Source organism: Oenanthe melanoleuca, chromosome 1A (genome assembly GCF_029582105.1).
Source record: "Oenanthe melanoleuca isolate GR-GAL-2019-014 chromosome 1A, OMel1.0, whole genome shotgun sequence".
In the NCBI taxonomy this organism is placed as follows: domain Eukaryota; kingdom Metazoa; phylum Chordata; class Aves; order Passeriformes; family Muscicapidae; genus Oenanthe; species Oenanthe melanoleuca.
The window spans coordinates 16784502-16799668 of NC_079334.1; the positions used below are offsets into that span (position 1 = coordinate 16784502).

The 15167-nt window shown below is 41.3% G+C and overlaps 1 protein-coding gene across 4 annotated transcripts in view; it reads left to right on the forward strand.

Annotated features, from left to right (window-relative positions):
* TMTC1 (transmembrane O-mannosyltransferase targeting cadherins 1) overlaps positions 1-15167 on the forward strand; it is a 133177-nt gene that overhangs the window by 75274 nt on the left and 42736 nt on the right. For all 4 annotated transcript variants that reach the window (XM_056510618.1, XM_056510611.1, XM_056510603.1 and 1 more), the window contains exon 10: positions 10617-10781. In XM_056510618.1, the coding sequence (XP_056366593.1) occupies positions 10617-10781 (165 nt within the window). The remainder of the gene's footprint in view (positions 1-10616; positions 10782-15167) is intronic.

Here is a 15167-nt window from a genome sequence, read left to right on the forward strand (position 1 = left end):
CAAAGTAGGTGATTGATAGTTGCTATTTCTTCTTCTTCTTCTTTTTATTTTTATTTTTTTTTTCAGTTAGAAAGATTGAGGTAGAAGGATTAAAAGATTACTCTGGAGTAAGTCTGTGTCAGAGTCCCTGGATCTCATACTTGGCTCAGATCACTCCTGTCCTGCTTTGCAACATTTGGTTTTTGCTTTTAGCCCAGGCTGGCAGGTAGCTGTATGAAAAGGGAAGGCAAACAATGGCACTGCATGGCAAAGGTGGAGACTTTCTTGCCAAATTATCTGGAGAGAGCTGAGCATTTCTTGCATACTCCAGGTCCAAAATTGCAGGGGTGATGAAGGGGACTTCTGCTAACATTCGTGACTATAGCAGCACAAAAATAATGTGATTTTGTTTTGGTTTGCTTTTTCCTGTGGGAGGATGGCAATTTAGTGAAGATGGCTTTAGGAAGTGCTCATGTTCTTTATTTAGAACAGCCTGTAGCAGTTTTCTCAAGTTACATCTTGTAAAGGGGTTTTCCTATCCTTCACTGTTCAGTCTCTAAAACTCAGTTAGCAAGTCAGAGGTTGCCGCGCAGTTTTATTTAGACAAAAGTCTTCAAAGAGATGGTGAGGATTTGGTGATCTATGTTTTTGGGCTTATGCTGGAAGGCACTTTCCTATCTCAGTTTTAAGCAGTAGACTTTTATTGATATTTATGGATGTGGCACTTGCGTATTTATGGATGGGACAGTGGTGTATGTGTGTCACAGCCTGAAGTCCTAATTCAGTGTTGCTCAGTGGGTACCTGGGGAAAATGTCAAGCATATTCTTTTCAATAAAAGTTAAGTAAGGACCCAAGGATTTATGTAAAAGATACTATAAATAGAAAGAAGAAAGAAATAAGTCTTTTGCTCAATCTCTAATTATATGGCTGGGCCTTGCCTTCTAGGGATTGATGGGTATTTGGAACAATTCCTCTTCTGTCTGCAGACCTGCCTCAGGGGAGAAGCATACAAACTATGTCAAAATAGTTGAATGTTTTCTTTAATTGTGTTCAGCTAAACAGAAATATTTGGAGAAAATATTTATTGTATTTATTTTTCATTTGAAAGCTACAAACACTTGTTTAAATTAGGAATTTTTAATAATAGTATTACTTTAGTTTGAAAAATTTAATTGGAATACAGTTTATTTTCAGACCTCTCCTACCAGAGCAATTTCTGTGTTTTCCTCATCTTTCACTGCTACTCTGATAGCTGTGGCTCCTGTCTCAGCTGTTGGGCTGTAGCTGGACAACTTGAACTGTTTTCACAGCCTCATATGAGCCAACAAATCAACGAGAACATGGCTCTGTGGGTTATTTCCAATTTGCTGAAAGCAATAGGCAGTCTAGTGGTACCTGCCCCATTTTTATGGCCACTGGTTCGTGGTGGGTATTGCAGTGAGTGGGTTGCAGGGTGCACAGTTACTCTTTCCCAGCACAGGCAATTACAGGCTGCTGTCGGTTTTTTTTGCCAGCTCCTCACTATCTCAAGGGTTGATATTGCAACCCTAATTGGCAATACTAGGAGATGAGATCACTGCTGTATACAGGGTGGCATTTGCTTCACCATCTATGTTTAAATCTGCTAGAAAGCCAGCACCCAGGAAAAAGCACACTTGTATTTTTCAATAAATTAACACACCATGGTAAAGTTTTCCTCATGCTGTAGCAAAGCAGGGACCCTATGAATTTTTGCCTTTGCATAGAGCATGTTTATAATCCTTTGTGCTAATGCATTTTTTCTAACTAGTGTAATCCCAAACATTATTAACTTATGTAATTGGAGGAACAGGGGAAAGAACCTGTTACGTGGTGGAATCATCTGGAATCAGCTTTTATGAACCTGATAATTTCTGAGCAGAAGTGCCCAGTGGTTACAAGGCAGCCACTTTGGGATGGGACTTACTGGTGCTTCTCTTCTGGCAGCATGTTAGGCACTCCACATTATCTTCATTTTCTTAAAGACCAGTTGTGCAGCGGGGTTTCAGTTTCCTGTTTGACTCCTTTCTTTATTGTCATTTGAAGCTACAAGTTCACCAGGAGCTGAATTTCTGTTTGCCTTTCCAAATTCTTTCAGTATTAGATCAGATCCTGTAAAGGATCATCTGATTTACAGAAGAAGCTTCTCTTTTCATTTGGAGTCAAACACTGACCCAATGAAGTCAGCAGTGAAAGTCTCATTGGCTCTGTGGAGCCAGTTTATCTTCTCCCTGATCTCAATTCAACAACACAATTAAGCATTTTGCCAGTTTTCAAGTTAAGTCCACAAGTCATTTGGGATTTGTATATGGAATCCAAATTACACCTGTTCCATTTACTTGCAACAGACATGATTTCATTGCCTGCTCTGTTGCTGCTGTTCTTGTGGGGGCTATGGGGCAGCCAAAGTTCAAAAGAAGTGAACTGGATTATATTCCCTGTAATTCAGATGCAGACCTGAGGGCATGGGGATTGAAATGGGAGACCATTATGTGATGGCAGTAGGCCAGACTGCAGCCCCAGCTGAGTCCCTCTTTTCTGTGAGGGATGTCTGTCCCCACTGCAGGGTGTCAATCTGAGCAGCACTCTGCAAAAATGGCTTGTGGCGAGGTGATTGGGATTCAGCAGAGGCATGTGACCCCAGTTCTGCTTCTGTGAATTAGGGATGATAATTCCACTCTTCAAAAGGGGCAGAGAGTTCTCATTAATAAATGAGAAATAACTCCTTGTAGGAAGACTAAATGCTGTGAGCAGCTGCCTTGCAGATGCATCTCTGAACTTAAGCTCCTACCTTTGGAGGCTTGCCCCAAGTTAAACACTTCAAGGAGAAATCGAAGCAGCCAGCCTCTGTTAATGCAAGCAAGAAATGCTGAGATGCCAGTGCCATGTATTTTGGCAAAAGGCAGTAAAGATGTAGGAATGAAAACTGAAATGATTCTGCAAAGCTGAAAAAGATGAGCTCATGCCATGTTTGGTCTAGACTGCTGTATTGCATTATTTTAACTAAATTTAAAACATGCTTTTGAGAAGTGTGTTGTGTTTTGGGCATGTACAGGGAAAAAGCTAAATTTTTGTGGAGTTGTGGGCATTAATGGCTATAGTGGAAAGATTTCTGGTTTTGTCGTGATAGATTAACATAAAGGAAAGCCTTCAAATGCATTTATTCTGCTCTTGAAAATAATAGAGATAGGTAAAAATGCTGCCTGGTTTTAAAAATAATAAATTAAGTTAGTGTAATCTTGTGGAAATAATCTACTTGGTTGTGTTGATTAAAAGGAGAATTCTTATTTACACGGTAATACATTGGCCTTAACATGATGCCTTTAATATAAAGTTTAATAGATAATATTCTTACATGGAGTTTTTGGAGACTTGTGATGGAACTGAATGGGAAATTATTTCCTATCTTAGAATTCCAGAAGTTATGACAGTATTTAAATTAAAACTGTAGCATACAGACCCATTTCAACTGAAGTATATAAGATCTAGGGAAATTTCTGTGGAATCCTCATGGAATTATATTGGATTTTTCATTTATAAAATGTTTTCTTTCCATAATTCATAGAGTAATTAGAAACCTGGAAGGTTTCTGTATTACCTGTAAACATTTCAGGTAGAAATATGTTGGATGTGAAAGTTTGGGCTCAAAAATTCTAATGGAGGGGGTTTGTTTATCATGTGACTTTTTGGAAGGAAGGGGAAATGTGTCCAAATGTTGAATAGCTATTCCAGGGTTAGTGAAATCATTAATTTCTAGTCCATATTTTCTCTCTAATAAAGAAAAGTTCCTGCATTTTCTTTAATTACATCACATTCTGTCTAAAGGATCACATTGCTAGTGGAGGTAAATCATTTTGATTACTTAACTGATCATGTCTAAGTATCTCTAATTCAGGCCTACATAGCTTTTTAATTTAGAGCCAGTGACAAAGTCTTAGCACTAACTCATAAGGTACCTTTCCAAGTTAGATATATTCTTGCAGTGTTTATAGTTTGCTATGTCTTTGCATTATGACCTGCAGACCCAGGAAAAGCCTGCTAAATTCCAGTGAAAATTTGATATTTTATTCAGCAGGCTCCATATAAGTTAAATATGTTGCTGGTTGTTGGTTGTCACACTGATACTTCTGAGCTGTAGGGATTGGTTTGTTTTCCAGGGGGATTTTTTGGTATGTTAAATATTATATCTTGATGGTCTTCCTGAAGTCTTTCAAAACCTCTAGTGACCAAGAAAAATGTATTAATTCCATGTCATCCTTACTGAGAGACAGGCAGTTTGAACAATACTTTTCCCATAGTCCCCAAAACTAGTGAATGCTGCTGGCTTACTCTGTGGCACAGAGACACACCCCACATCCTCCTTGCCTTGGGACATTTAGTCCAGAACAGTTTAACAGGTTTCTCCTTTCTAGTACCACCCGGTTGAGAAAGTTTTGTTACTTTGATACTCACATCTTCCCGGGAAAAATACTGTGTTTTAGTTAATCCAAAACTTCTTGCCAGGGTGTGCTGACTAGTGAACCTTTAGACAAAAAGATTAGGAACAAAGGACTTCTCCAACCCAAGGTGAAGTTTACAGTCAAAAGGAGATGGACAACAAAAAGGAGAGTTGGGGAGAGCAGCCCAGAAACTGCCCTTTTAGAAGTGACACTCGTCTGAGAGTTGGGACATTGAGGATTATCTGCCACAACCCAGCATCTTTTTGGGATAATTAGTGCTGATCCAAACCCTGCTGGAGCAGTCGGTGGTGGCAGTTTGATCTAGTCCTGATCTAGGCTGTGTTTTGTTACATTATCTAGCCTGTAACTTGCTGAGTTTGGGCTATCCTTGTACCAGCTGCCAGGCAAAGTCTCAATCCAGCAATAAACTTGGCAGTGCAAAGTCAACTTCTCTGAATTTCAGGAAAACCTGGGGCAGTGGAGTGTGGTTATTCCAGATCAGCACATGGGCTTTCATGGCTGGGGAATTTTGAGGACCCAAAATTCTACATGTGCACCCACTGCACCCGCAGGTCTGAGCCTGACCTGGCACAGTGGTTTGAATCCAAGTGCTGCAGCTTCTGAGATTCTGGATCTTTTGGGTGACCCAGAAAATGTTGTGGTTTGTTTGGTTGGTTGGTTTGGGGTTTTTTTTGTTTGTTTGGGTTTTTTTTTGTTACCTTTCTCTAAGATTGAGCTTGATGATCTTGAAGGTCTTTTCCAACCTTAATATTTCTATGATTTTATGGCCCAAGTGCAACCTAGCATGCACATACAATACACTCTATTTCCAGATGGAAACATTCTTTTTCAAAGGCCAGATTTCATTCTGGCCCAAACAGCTTCAGCTTTAAAAAACTTGACATTTTTCATAGAACAGCATCTTTGCTACTCTGCCAGCGCAGCTCATCACTGGAGTGCTTTTTGGGGCAGAAAGAACCACCCTGGCTATGCTTATTTTTGCCAGCACTCCTTTCCTCATCTGACTGCTGTAGTGAGGCAGAGCAGCCCACAGGGCATGCCAGGCGTGCTTTTTGCAATCAATTACTCTCCATTAGAGACGTGTGAGCAGAGCCCATGAGTTTAACAGGGATGAACTGTCTCTTCCCCTGCAGCAACAGCCCTGCCTGCAAGCTGCATTTCAGCTGGCTTTGCCTCTTCCTCTCAGTGCCTTTCCTCTGCTCAGGCTGCAGAGATGGAGTAGCCAGGACTAGGAGCATGTAAAGTGTGTTGTGCCAGGTAATACATGCGTGGTACTGAGGCTTAGAAGCTTGTGGGGAACTATGAAACTGAGAGAATCTGAATGTTTGTGTTCAGCATTTGGACCTGGCAGCAGACACAGTCTATTTGAAGGGCTGTGCTCACTGCTTTCTGAAGGGCAGCAGCAGAGCATGCATTTAGTCATGAACACAGGGGTTAAACTTGCTTCAGAGCAGCTTGGAAGCGAGGGTTGATTTTTATGTAGGGAAAGGGAGTCATCCAAAATAAGTGCTGGAAATCAAGAAGGAGTTTTGCAGCCCAGAAAGAGCCTCCCGGGTGAAATGTTGAAATGAAGTGCATTTTCTGGTCTCAGTATACTTCTGATATAATCCCTTTTGTTGCATTAGCAGCCCCTGAATGCAGCAGTGTTTCTTCCATGTTTCCACAAGCTGCTTATAGGCAGCTCTTTCCCAAACTGATATGTATGCATGGATGCATCTGTATTCTTATCTAGGCTGAGCTATGAAATCTGGAATAACTACTTTGATGAAATCAGTGGATTTACTCCAATGCTTACATTCGTGTAGTTGAGATTAAATCAGTTTTTAAAAAACCCCAAACAACTACTAGTTCACAAGACCACCATTACCATTTTACCAAATGGTAAATTTTACCAAATTTTACCAAATTACCAAAAAGTGTGAAGAAAGCATAGTTTCTCCCACCCTTTTTAAATTTCTTTTTGTAGCCGTAACTGGGCTAGTTAGAAGAGGCTGGAGCTGCAACTGCTGGTGTCCATCCAGGCTGTTTCTCTCAGAACATCAGCTCTCAGCCTGCTCTGACCATGCACTGTGCAGTCACAACTTGGAAAAATGCAGTAAAAAGCATGACTAGAACATGCCTTGCTCTTCAGGAGTTTGCCACAGCAGTAGGTCTCCAAGCAATTTCTGAAGGAGGTAAAATGGTTTCTGATGTAGGCAGTTTGCTATGGCAGAGCATCCTGATAATCCTGGGCTGTGGCACATACAGCTTTGATTAGATGCCATCACCACAAGAGCCAAATGCAGTGAAACTATTCCTGATTTTTGCTAAAAAGGGAGAAACCTGATCCATAGAGAGCAGAGCTGTGTGCAGGCATTATCAGTAACAGCCTCACCTTGGGAAAGGAGCAAAGGCCAAAGGAAAAGCTGAATTTGCAATCTCAATAATCTAATTAATATCTAATTAAGATATATTCGCATATCTTAAGTATATGCTGTTTTGTCTCTGGCTTTAATAGGGCAATACATATAGAGCACCGTGGGAAATAAGGTCTATATGCCACCACATTCCCATCTGCTTGTGCCTCCTATCACTTTGCTTCCTTACAGGTGGAACAGTACAACAAACCACAGAAATTATAGACAAAAAGGTGTCATTACCCAGCTCCCTTGTGCAGTGTGCCAGAGTCACATGGCAGTAGCACAGGGAATTTCCCTGCTGGGCTGCCTGGCCCTCGCTGCAATTCAGGGCATGCCTAAGGTACCACTTTAATACTGCAGGAGTCTGAAACCATGAGGAATCATGGTCCACTTGCCCAGCTTTTCTGCTGCATCATGGAATTTCTGAAGTTACAAGCTCTCCTGTAATTCATGCTCATTGTGAGCCCACATGAAGTCTACTACCATGTTGGCTTGGTGGGCTGTTCTCAGGACCCCAGGGACCAAGCTGGCATGAACTTCTCACTGCTGTAGCAGGCTGTTGCTTATCCTACAAAAACCAAACAACAACAAACCAACCAAACAATAACAACAACAAAACAAACAAAAAAGCTTAGCAGTTTTACAATAATCCAGTGGAAAATGGACTTAGAAAAGTGGTTTGGGGATTTTGCTTGTTTCCCATTGTTTTTGTTTTGCTAAAAGTATTTCAGAAAAGTGCTTGTATGGCAATTCTGAGAGAAAAGCCCTACAGGAGAAATGGGTCTCTTGCTAGGAAATGCTAGAGTTAACTAAGATAATAATAATAACCAAATAACCCCCAAATCCAAAACCCTGCAGCCTCAGTACATATGCAGTTAGCTACAGAGATGTCTGGAATGTAGTACTTAAGAGTAAGTTTTTCAAGTGGCAAACAAGTCTTTGATGAAAGGTCCTTTTGAGACATTTTTTTTTTTTTTTCCCCCTCTGTGTGTGAGTAAAACCTGATTTCCTGGTGAACCAGTGGTAAGGTTTGATATGGAGTCAAGTCCCCCATCACTGAGAAGAAAAGCAAATCTATTTGAAATGTCCTCTGTGTTTGTAGGCAGTGGCAGGGTCACAGCAGAATTAACCACATAGGAAGCATTACCTGGCAAGTTACCTTCATCATTCAAGTGCAGCCTCACCTGTACAGGCTTTTTTCCACCAGGGTACCACTGCTTGGGCTGCTGCTGTCTTGATAAAAGTCAGAGCAGCTTCAAAGGGCTCCTCTGAAGCCTGGTGAGGTTGGGATCAAGGGAAGTGGGATGAACTTGATCTGGGGATGAACTGTGGTGGGGTGGGGGGCTCTCCAGGTCCAGTGACTGTCAGGGCAGGTTGCTGCTGCAGCAGCTCCATCTTTGCAAGTTTGCTTCTTCATTGGTTCAAAACGTCATGGTCTCTGTGATAAAGTTAATTTCTGTACTGGGACTGTTTGGTCTAGTGTGAAACAAGCGAAATAAGGTATGACTGATTATGTGGTTTTGGAGCTAGGAAACAATAGTAATACAGTTACATTTTTTTGACAGCTGCTTTAATACAAAGGTGCAGACTGTTTTGTTTAGAGCAGATCACCGGATCTGGAGGAGGTGTAATGTGATGCTGACTGTGCCTCAGACTGAGTCCTGCTGCTGAGGCAAAAATTCCCAATAGCTGGGATGGGATTTGACATGAATACCAAGACAGTGACGTTTGCATTTTTTGTTTTCTGGACGCATTCGTAATTCTGTAGAAAGGATTTTTTCTCGAATATGTGAAGGTATAGGGAAATTACTTTGAAAATGTCCTTGTGCTAAAGCAATTAAATAATATTTATTTCAGATTATTAATTTCAAGGGAAGGATAAATTTGAGGAAAGGCAAAATAACACAGTGAAAACCGTCTGCAGCTTTTGAGGCATTTCTTGTTGCAAAGGGAGGGATTGTTACTGAGAATAGCTTTTCAGAGGTTTTAAAGTAGTAAATAACTGTAAAGGCTGGATTGTTTGGCACCAGCATCTCTATATTTCTGCTTTCAGTTAATGGAGGTGCAATAAATATATATGTGCAAAAGAGTTAAAGAAAAACAGCACAAGTACAAGAAATGTCTTACAGCAAAGTGCAAGCATAATTGAGAGACATAAATATATAGGTAAGCACTTCTGAAAAATGGGAGAACTCAAAAACAGCAGTGAAAAGAGTTCTGAGTGATCAGCAGATCTGATGTTGTCTCTGGATTTGCCCTGTATGTCTGTACTTCTCTCAATGTTCTGTAAGGCACCTGTAGTGTGCCCAAGACAATGCAGTGGTGCTAATCAGTATGTACAACAAAGGCAGGTTTTTTCCTCAATGAAAGGGAGAATTCTTGTCCTTCTCCATCCTTGGGAAGCCTAAGCAATAGCAATGTGTCCAGCTCTCCAAGAGGGCAGAGAAACCATGCCAAGAAGCACACACAGAGCTCCTCAAATACGGAACATATTCTTTTTTCTGGTTTCCACATTGAATTTCACCATATTGCATGCTTGCCTGCAAGGTCACCTCTGACAGGTGAATTTTGTTCTTAGTTTTTCATACCTTGTAGCATTCTCACTGGGAAGTTGCTCTGGTGTTTCTGTACAGACCAGGAAAGCCTGTAAATCTCTGGCCAGAGTATGGGCAGGTGCAATGATCTCTCTACCTCCAGCCTGCCTGCTTTTAAATGTGGATTCAGCTGGAGTTCAAGGTGTGCCAATGTTTGGGAAGGGCTGTGCTTTTGTCCCTGTTTATTGATTGTCCACAAGTGTTACTCGAGAGCTGCCTGGACTAAGACAGGTTTTAAGTCTAATATTAAATCATGTGCTAAGTAACCTGCAGAGTTCTAGATAAGCTAATGAAATTTTTAAATTCCTTGTAAAAAATTACAAGTAGAATTAGTGATTAGGAAGTACAGCAACCAAAAGCACTGAATTTCCAACTCAGAGAGACATCATTGGAGCAACTAACATAACCCTTGATTTAAGGTAAATAATTAGTGAATTGATACACATTTATTCAGGAGTAAGACTTCTGTCCAAATTTGGCTTGCCACAGTTATTCATGGAGGGCCATGGAAGTGCTGGGGGCTGGAGATGACTGTGCCAGTTCCTGGAAGGGCAGCAAAGAAGATCTGTCAGCACATTTCAGCTCTTCTGGGCTGGGCACTAGAAGGGACAGGCTGGCCTTGATGTAGAAGTGCAAGACCCAGACAGGCACTTCTGCCTTTTGGTGGTCTCTGTCACCTGCCCTGGCAGCAGCATTGACTACAGCACTCACTCTCCTGCCTCAGCTTCACAATTTGTAAACTGGAATTAATAGCAGCCCCCACTGGGATTGTTTAGAGACTTCCCCCTGTTAAAATGCCTGTCATTTCCACACTGTTCCAGTAGTGCTCAGTATTACTGTTATTACATGGTGCTTTCTGAGCTTGCTGTTCAGAAAAGCAGCTGCCTTCTGTGGCTGGTGTAAGCTACCATTATGCTGGGTGGTATTATGTATGCGACTGTACTTTTGGCATCCGGGTCTATCATTTAGATTAATTTGGAAATTGTGTAGTGACTTGAGGAAAACTGCTGTTGAATTGAAGCTTGTTAGCCCAGAAAATATCATTAGTCCAAAACCCTCTGTAATTGTAGAATAAATCCAATACTGGATGGTCTTGCATATAAACCAATCACTTGAAATGTAACTTTTGGTACATTTTGCCTTTTTTTTTTTTTTTTCATTCCAGTATGGGGTACTGCATCCTTTTTGTTCACGGTCTAAAAAAGCTGTCTACATGGCTAAATAAATGGAGAATTACTGTTCCAGCCCTCTTTGCTTTGCTGCTGCTGCTTTTCTCTTGGAAAACCGTGAAGCAGAATGAAATCTGGCTATCACGAGAATCCCTTTTCAGGTAGGAGTGACCACAGGAGAATACTTGCATTTTTATATTGTTCAAAGTAGGTTTGTTACATGGAATAATTTTCTTTAGAAAAAGTTGTACTATTGTTGCATTGATCTAATTAAATTTTTTATTGTCATAAAATAGCATTTTCTCTAGTCTGATAATGGTGCAAAAACTGGTGCCAGCAGTTTATATGCTGATGGACAAACTTTGGTTCTGGCAATTGCATTTTTAAGACATGCTGTTTTTAAATAACTTTGATTCTGTAGATTTAATGATAGTGTAACACTTTCATTTCTAAAGACATAGCAAAAAGTTTTTTGCAGCACTCCAGAATGCCATAGTAACGCTACTGAATATACTGAAATTTCTTTAGCAATGTTCTAATGACAAAAATAAAATGCCACGAAGTGCCAAACTTAATGTACCATATTTCATTTTATTTGATTACTCTTTGCCAAGCAGCTCTGTTAACAGCCTCATTTATGTATTTTCTTGCATTGAAACAGACTGTTTCATTTTGTGTTTTGCTAGAAAATGTATTGCATTTGCCTCCAGCTTCTTTCAGCAGTTGTCTAATTGTGAAGTAATTGCAGAAACACAGGTGATCTGCACACGGGTTGAGCTTTATTTCCTAACTTATTGGCCAGAGCAAAGTTTAATTTATGCAGCACTAAAAGTATGAAATTGTTTTTTATGTGTACCCTTTGGTCTTCAGGAAACACTGCTGAAGTGGTTGGAACTCTCTTAGTGGGGCTGTTTTTAAAAAAGTCTGGAACTGGGATTTCTTCCTTCTGCATGATTCGTGGAATATTCTGAGTTGGAAGGGGCCCACAAGGATCATCAAGTCCAGCTCTTAAGTGATGGCCCATACAGGGATGGGATCAAACCCACAGCCTTGGCACTATTAACACCATGCTCTGACCCACTGAGCCAATCTCAGTTCCCTGCCTGTCTCCCTCTTTGCTGTTCAAGCATCACCTCCTGTCCAAGCCTGGCCACTTGGAGGAAAGTAGGAGGATTTCTGAGTTGGAAATCCAGACCACTTTGTTACTGAAGGGGAGGTGGGAATATGAAAATTGCATTTGCAGACATCATATGGTGTTGTGTTGTGCACAGCTGTGGTCACCCGTGTTTAAGAATGATGAAGTCAAACTGTAGCAGGTGACAGGAGGACATTTCCTTCTACTAAGGAGTGTTCTAGGGACAGTGTGGAATGCTGTAAGGTCTGTGGCAGAAGAGGGGGATAAGGTTGTGTCTTCTTAGTTGGATACAAATAGAGTTCTGTCCTTCCAGCCTCCATTCAAAGCAGAGTGACTCTTTACTGCCAGCTGCAGTTCTGAGGCCGTGCCACTGCTGCAGGGCAGCTCTGAGCTGGAGCTAATTCACCTTTACCTCCAGGGAGGGACTTGGGGTAGCCCAGGCAGTACTCAGGGCTCAGTGCCTTAGGTTGAGCTGTTTCCCTCTTCAGCTCAGGAGTTCTGGGGACAGAACCAGGAAAGAGGTCTGCCCCAGGCTTTGAGGGGATGGCAGAACTTAAATTCCTGCTAGGTCACCTCATATTGTGGGCTGCCCCTGAGAGCAATCAGCAGCAGCTGCTGAAAAAAGCACTGTAAGAACAGGGCCAGCAACAATAGTGCTTCTCTCCAGTTCTTTCCCAGCTTGCAGTAATCTGCAGTTTAAAGACTTCCTGAGTCAGGAGTTACTTGCTATTTTTGCTTTTAACAGCCACTGATGGACTTTTCTTCCATAATGTCTCTGACTGCTTTTCCAAATCTATTTATAGTTTTGGCTTCTACAGCATCCTGTGCACTGGGCTCCATTGTTAAATTACAGAGTGTGCACACTAAGAGTTCCCTCTGTGTGCTGTGAGCCTTCTGCCTGATTATCTGGTTGGGTGTCCCCTAGTTCTGGTGAGCAGAATGAGTCGTGAGTAACCATCAGCTTGTCACTTAGGATGAAGGCACTTCCATGCCTTGAACCCCCATGTTTTCACCTAAGGCTGTGTCCTTTTCACGCTGAAGCCAGCTGGTCTTGTACTCCTCTCATGTGGAAGCTGTTCTGCATTTCTGATCCCCCTTGTCAATCTTCTCTGCATACTTTCATACTCTAGTCCATCCTTTTGAGAAAGAGGCCAGAATCACCTTTCAAGAGCTATGTGCAGCACAATAACATAGGACTGCTTTATGGCTTTTGTTCTCTTCTCCTACTGACTCCTAATCTTCTGCTTGCCTTTTATGGCCTCTCCTAAGCAGTGAGTGATAATTTCACAGCACTCTCAACGCAGATTCCAACACACCTACTGTGACTGGAAATACCAGGTTTTTAGACATCAATCTGTGTGCAGATTTATGCAGATTTAGAGTGTGTGTATTGACACTCTCTGATGCTTATGTCTGTACCAACACTGCGTTTCTTGTGCCATCTCTTTTCCCAGTCCTCAGTGGTGTGATATCCTTCTGCAACAAAGTGTAGTTAATTCTTGCAGTGTGATTCACATTGGTGTCATCAGCAAACATGTCCCCTCCCTGTTGGCTCCCCTTTCAAGATCCTTTGTGAACACCTGAAGTAGCTCAGGTGCCACTGCATGTCTCCTGGGGACCCTTGCACTCTTGTCCAGTTGTAAAAACTGTTCACATATTCATGCTCTTTGCTTGCTGTCTTTCAACTAAGTATTGATTCATGAGAGGATCTTCCCCTCTTACTCCATGGTGCCTTGAAGAAATTGCAGAATTTAATATATTATAATCTAATATATTATAATTTAATATTTTATAAAATCCCTCACTAAGAACTGAAAAATCCTTTGTGCGGAATTTTATTAAAAAGGCCTTTGAGCATTTAAGTGCTCAACATTGGTGTATGTGATTTTGATTGACTAGGCTATATTTGGATATTTATAAAGGCCTTCCATAGTTTCAAGAACACGTACATACCTGTTGAGTCTATAAAACATCATCAGAGCTTCCCAAATAACTTCTTCTGCAATATGCAAGGCTAATTCTTAGTTGGACTGTAGTTATCCAGAAATATGCTAGAAGTAGGGTTTATTATGGTTTTCCCCAAATTACCTGAAATGAAAATCAGACTTTCTGGTCTGTTTCCCCCTCCAGATCCCTTCCCTGGAGCCAAATGAAGTCACGTTCATCAACTTCCATTCCCCCGTGCCAGTCTCATTTACATTATAGGCTACCTACCACAGCTAATAGCTGCATGTTTGATTTTCTGTGGGTGCATTCTACCAGACCAAATGGATTCATAACTGTTCTGGATGTTGATTTGTTTCAAAGCCTCTTTTACTGCCAGTTAGAGACAGTGCTTCTGTCTTGCCCTGTGAGGAAAGGCTCCTGTGTGGCAACTCCTTCAGTTTCCCTGTACTGAGCACTGGTGCAGAGAATCCATTTAGCTTGTCTACTGTGGTCTTTTCTTCTTCCAGCACTACTTTTAGACCTCCATCATCTCTTTGCCTTAGGGGATCTTTGGCAGGTTTCCTCTATCTGATGTATTCCATTATTAGCTTTGATAGCTTTAGCAAGTTTTTCTTTACATCTCTTTTGGTCTGCCTAATTATGGTTTATGTTTAACTGGCTGACATTTATGCTCTATTTCTTTCTCCTTCTTTAGCTGTTCCTTTTTAAAGAACAGTTTTCATTTCTCATAGCTGTCTTTGTTGCGCTGTTTACCCTTATTGGCCTTTTTGTTGTACTTTTAACATCATCTTTGATAGGTGTTGCACATCTCTCACAAGTCTATAATGTGGTGATACCCTCCTTGTTGATGGGAAGGAAATGCAAAAGAAGAATAGTATAGCAAGAGGATAATGTCATCCCAGGAATGAGAGATCCCCTCTTTGGGGCAGAAGGAGGAGGCTGATGAGGAGAGGAGGGAGAAGTGGATGGAGGTATGTGAAACAACAATAAATGTTGATGGACAGAACAGGAGCAAATCTATAGATGTGGAAAAGGAGACATAAATCAGCTTTTACTTGGTATTCTCTGTGTATGTTAAATTTTTTTTAAGAAGTACTTGTTCACAATCCTAGTTCCTCATTCTTCTTTCTCCAGTTGCTGCTTTAATTAATTACCAATTCTTCCCTCCTCTTAAGTTTTTTTTTTTCATTCACCTCTACTTTATGTTCCTCCATTTGCTTGTTTCTGCGGGATTGATCTGTCGTGATTCCCTTGGCTGAGGTCTTTTCTGTTAAATATGCTTTTTCTGTGCTGGCCCAGGAGATGTTGTATACTCAGTGTATTCCTAGTTTCCTAGGCTTGTTATTCCTACTGCTTGTACCCCATTCTGTCCCTTTCTCAAAACTTACCCCATTTTGACATTGTGTTTCCATCTTTGGGCCACCGTGGCCACTCAGTCTTCAGCCCAGGGACCAAGTTTTGTGGA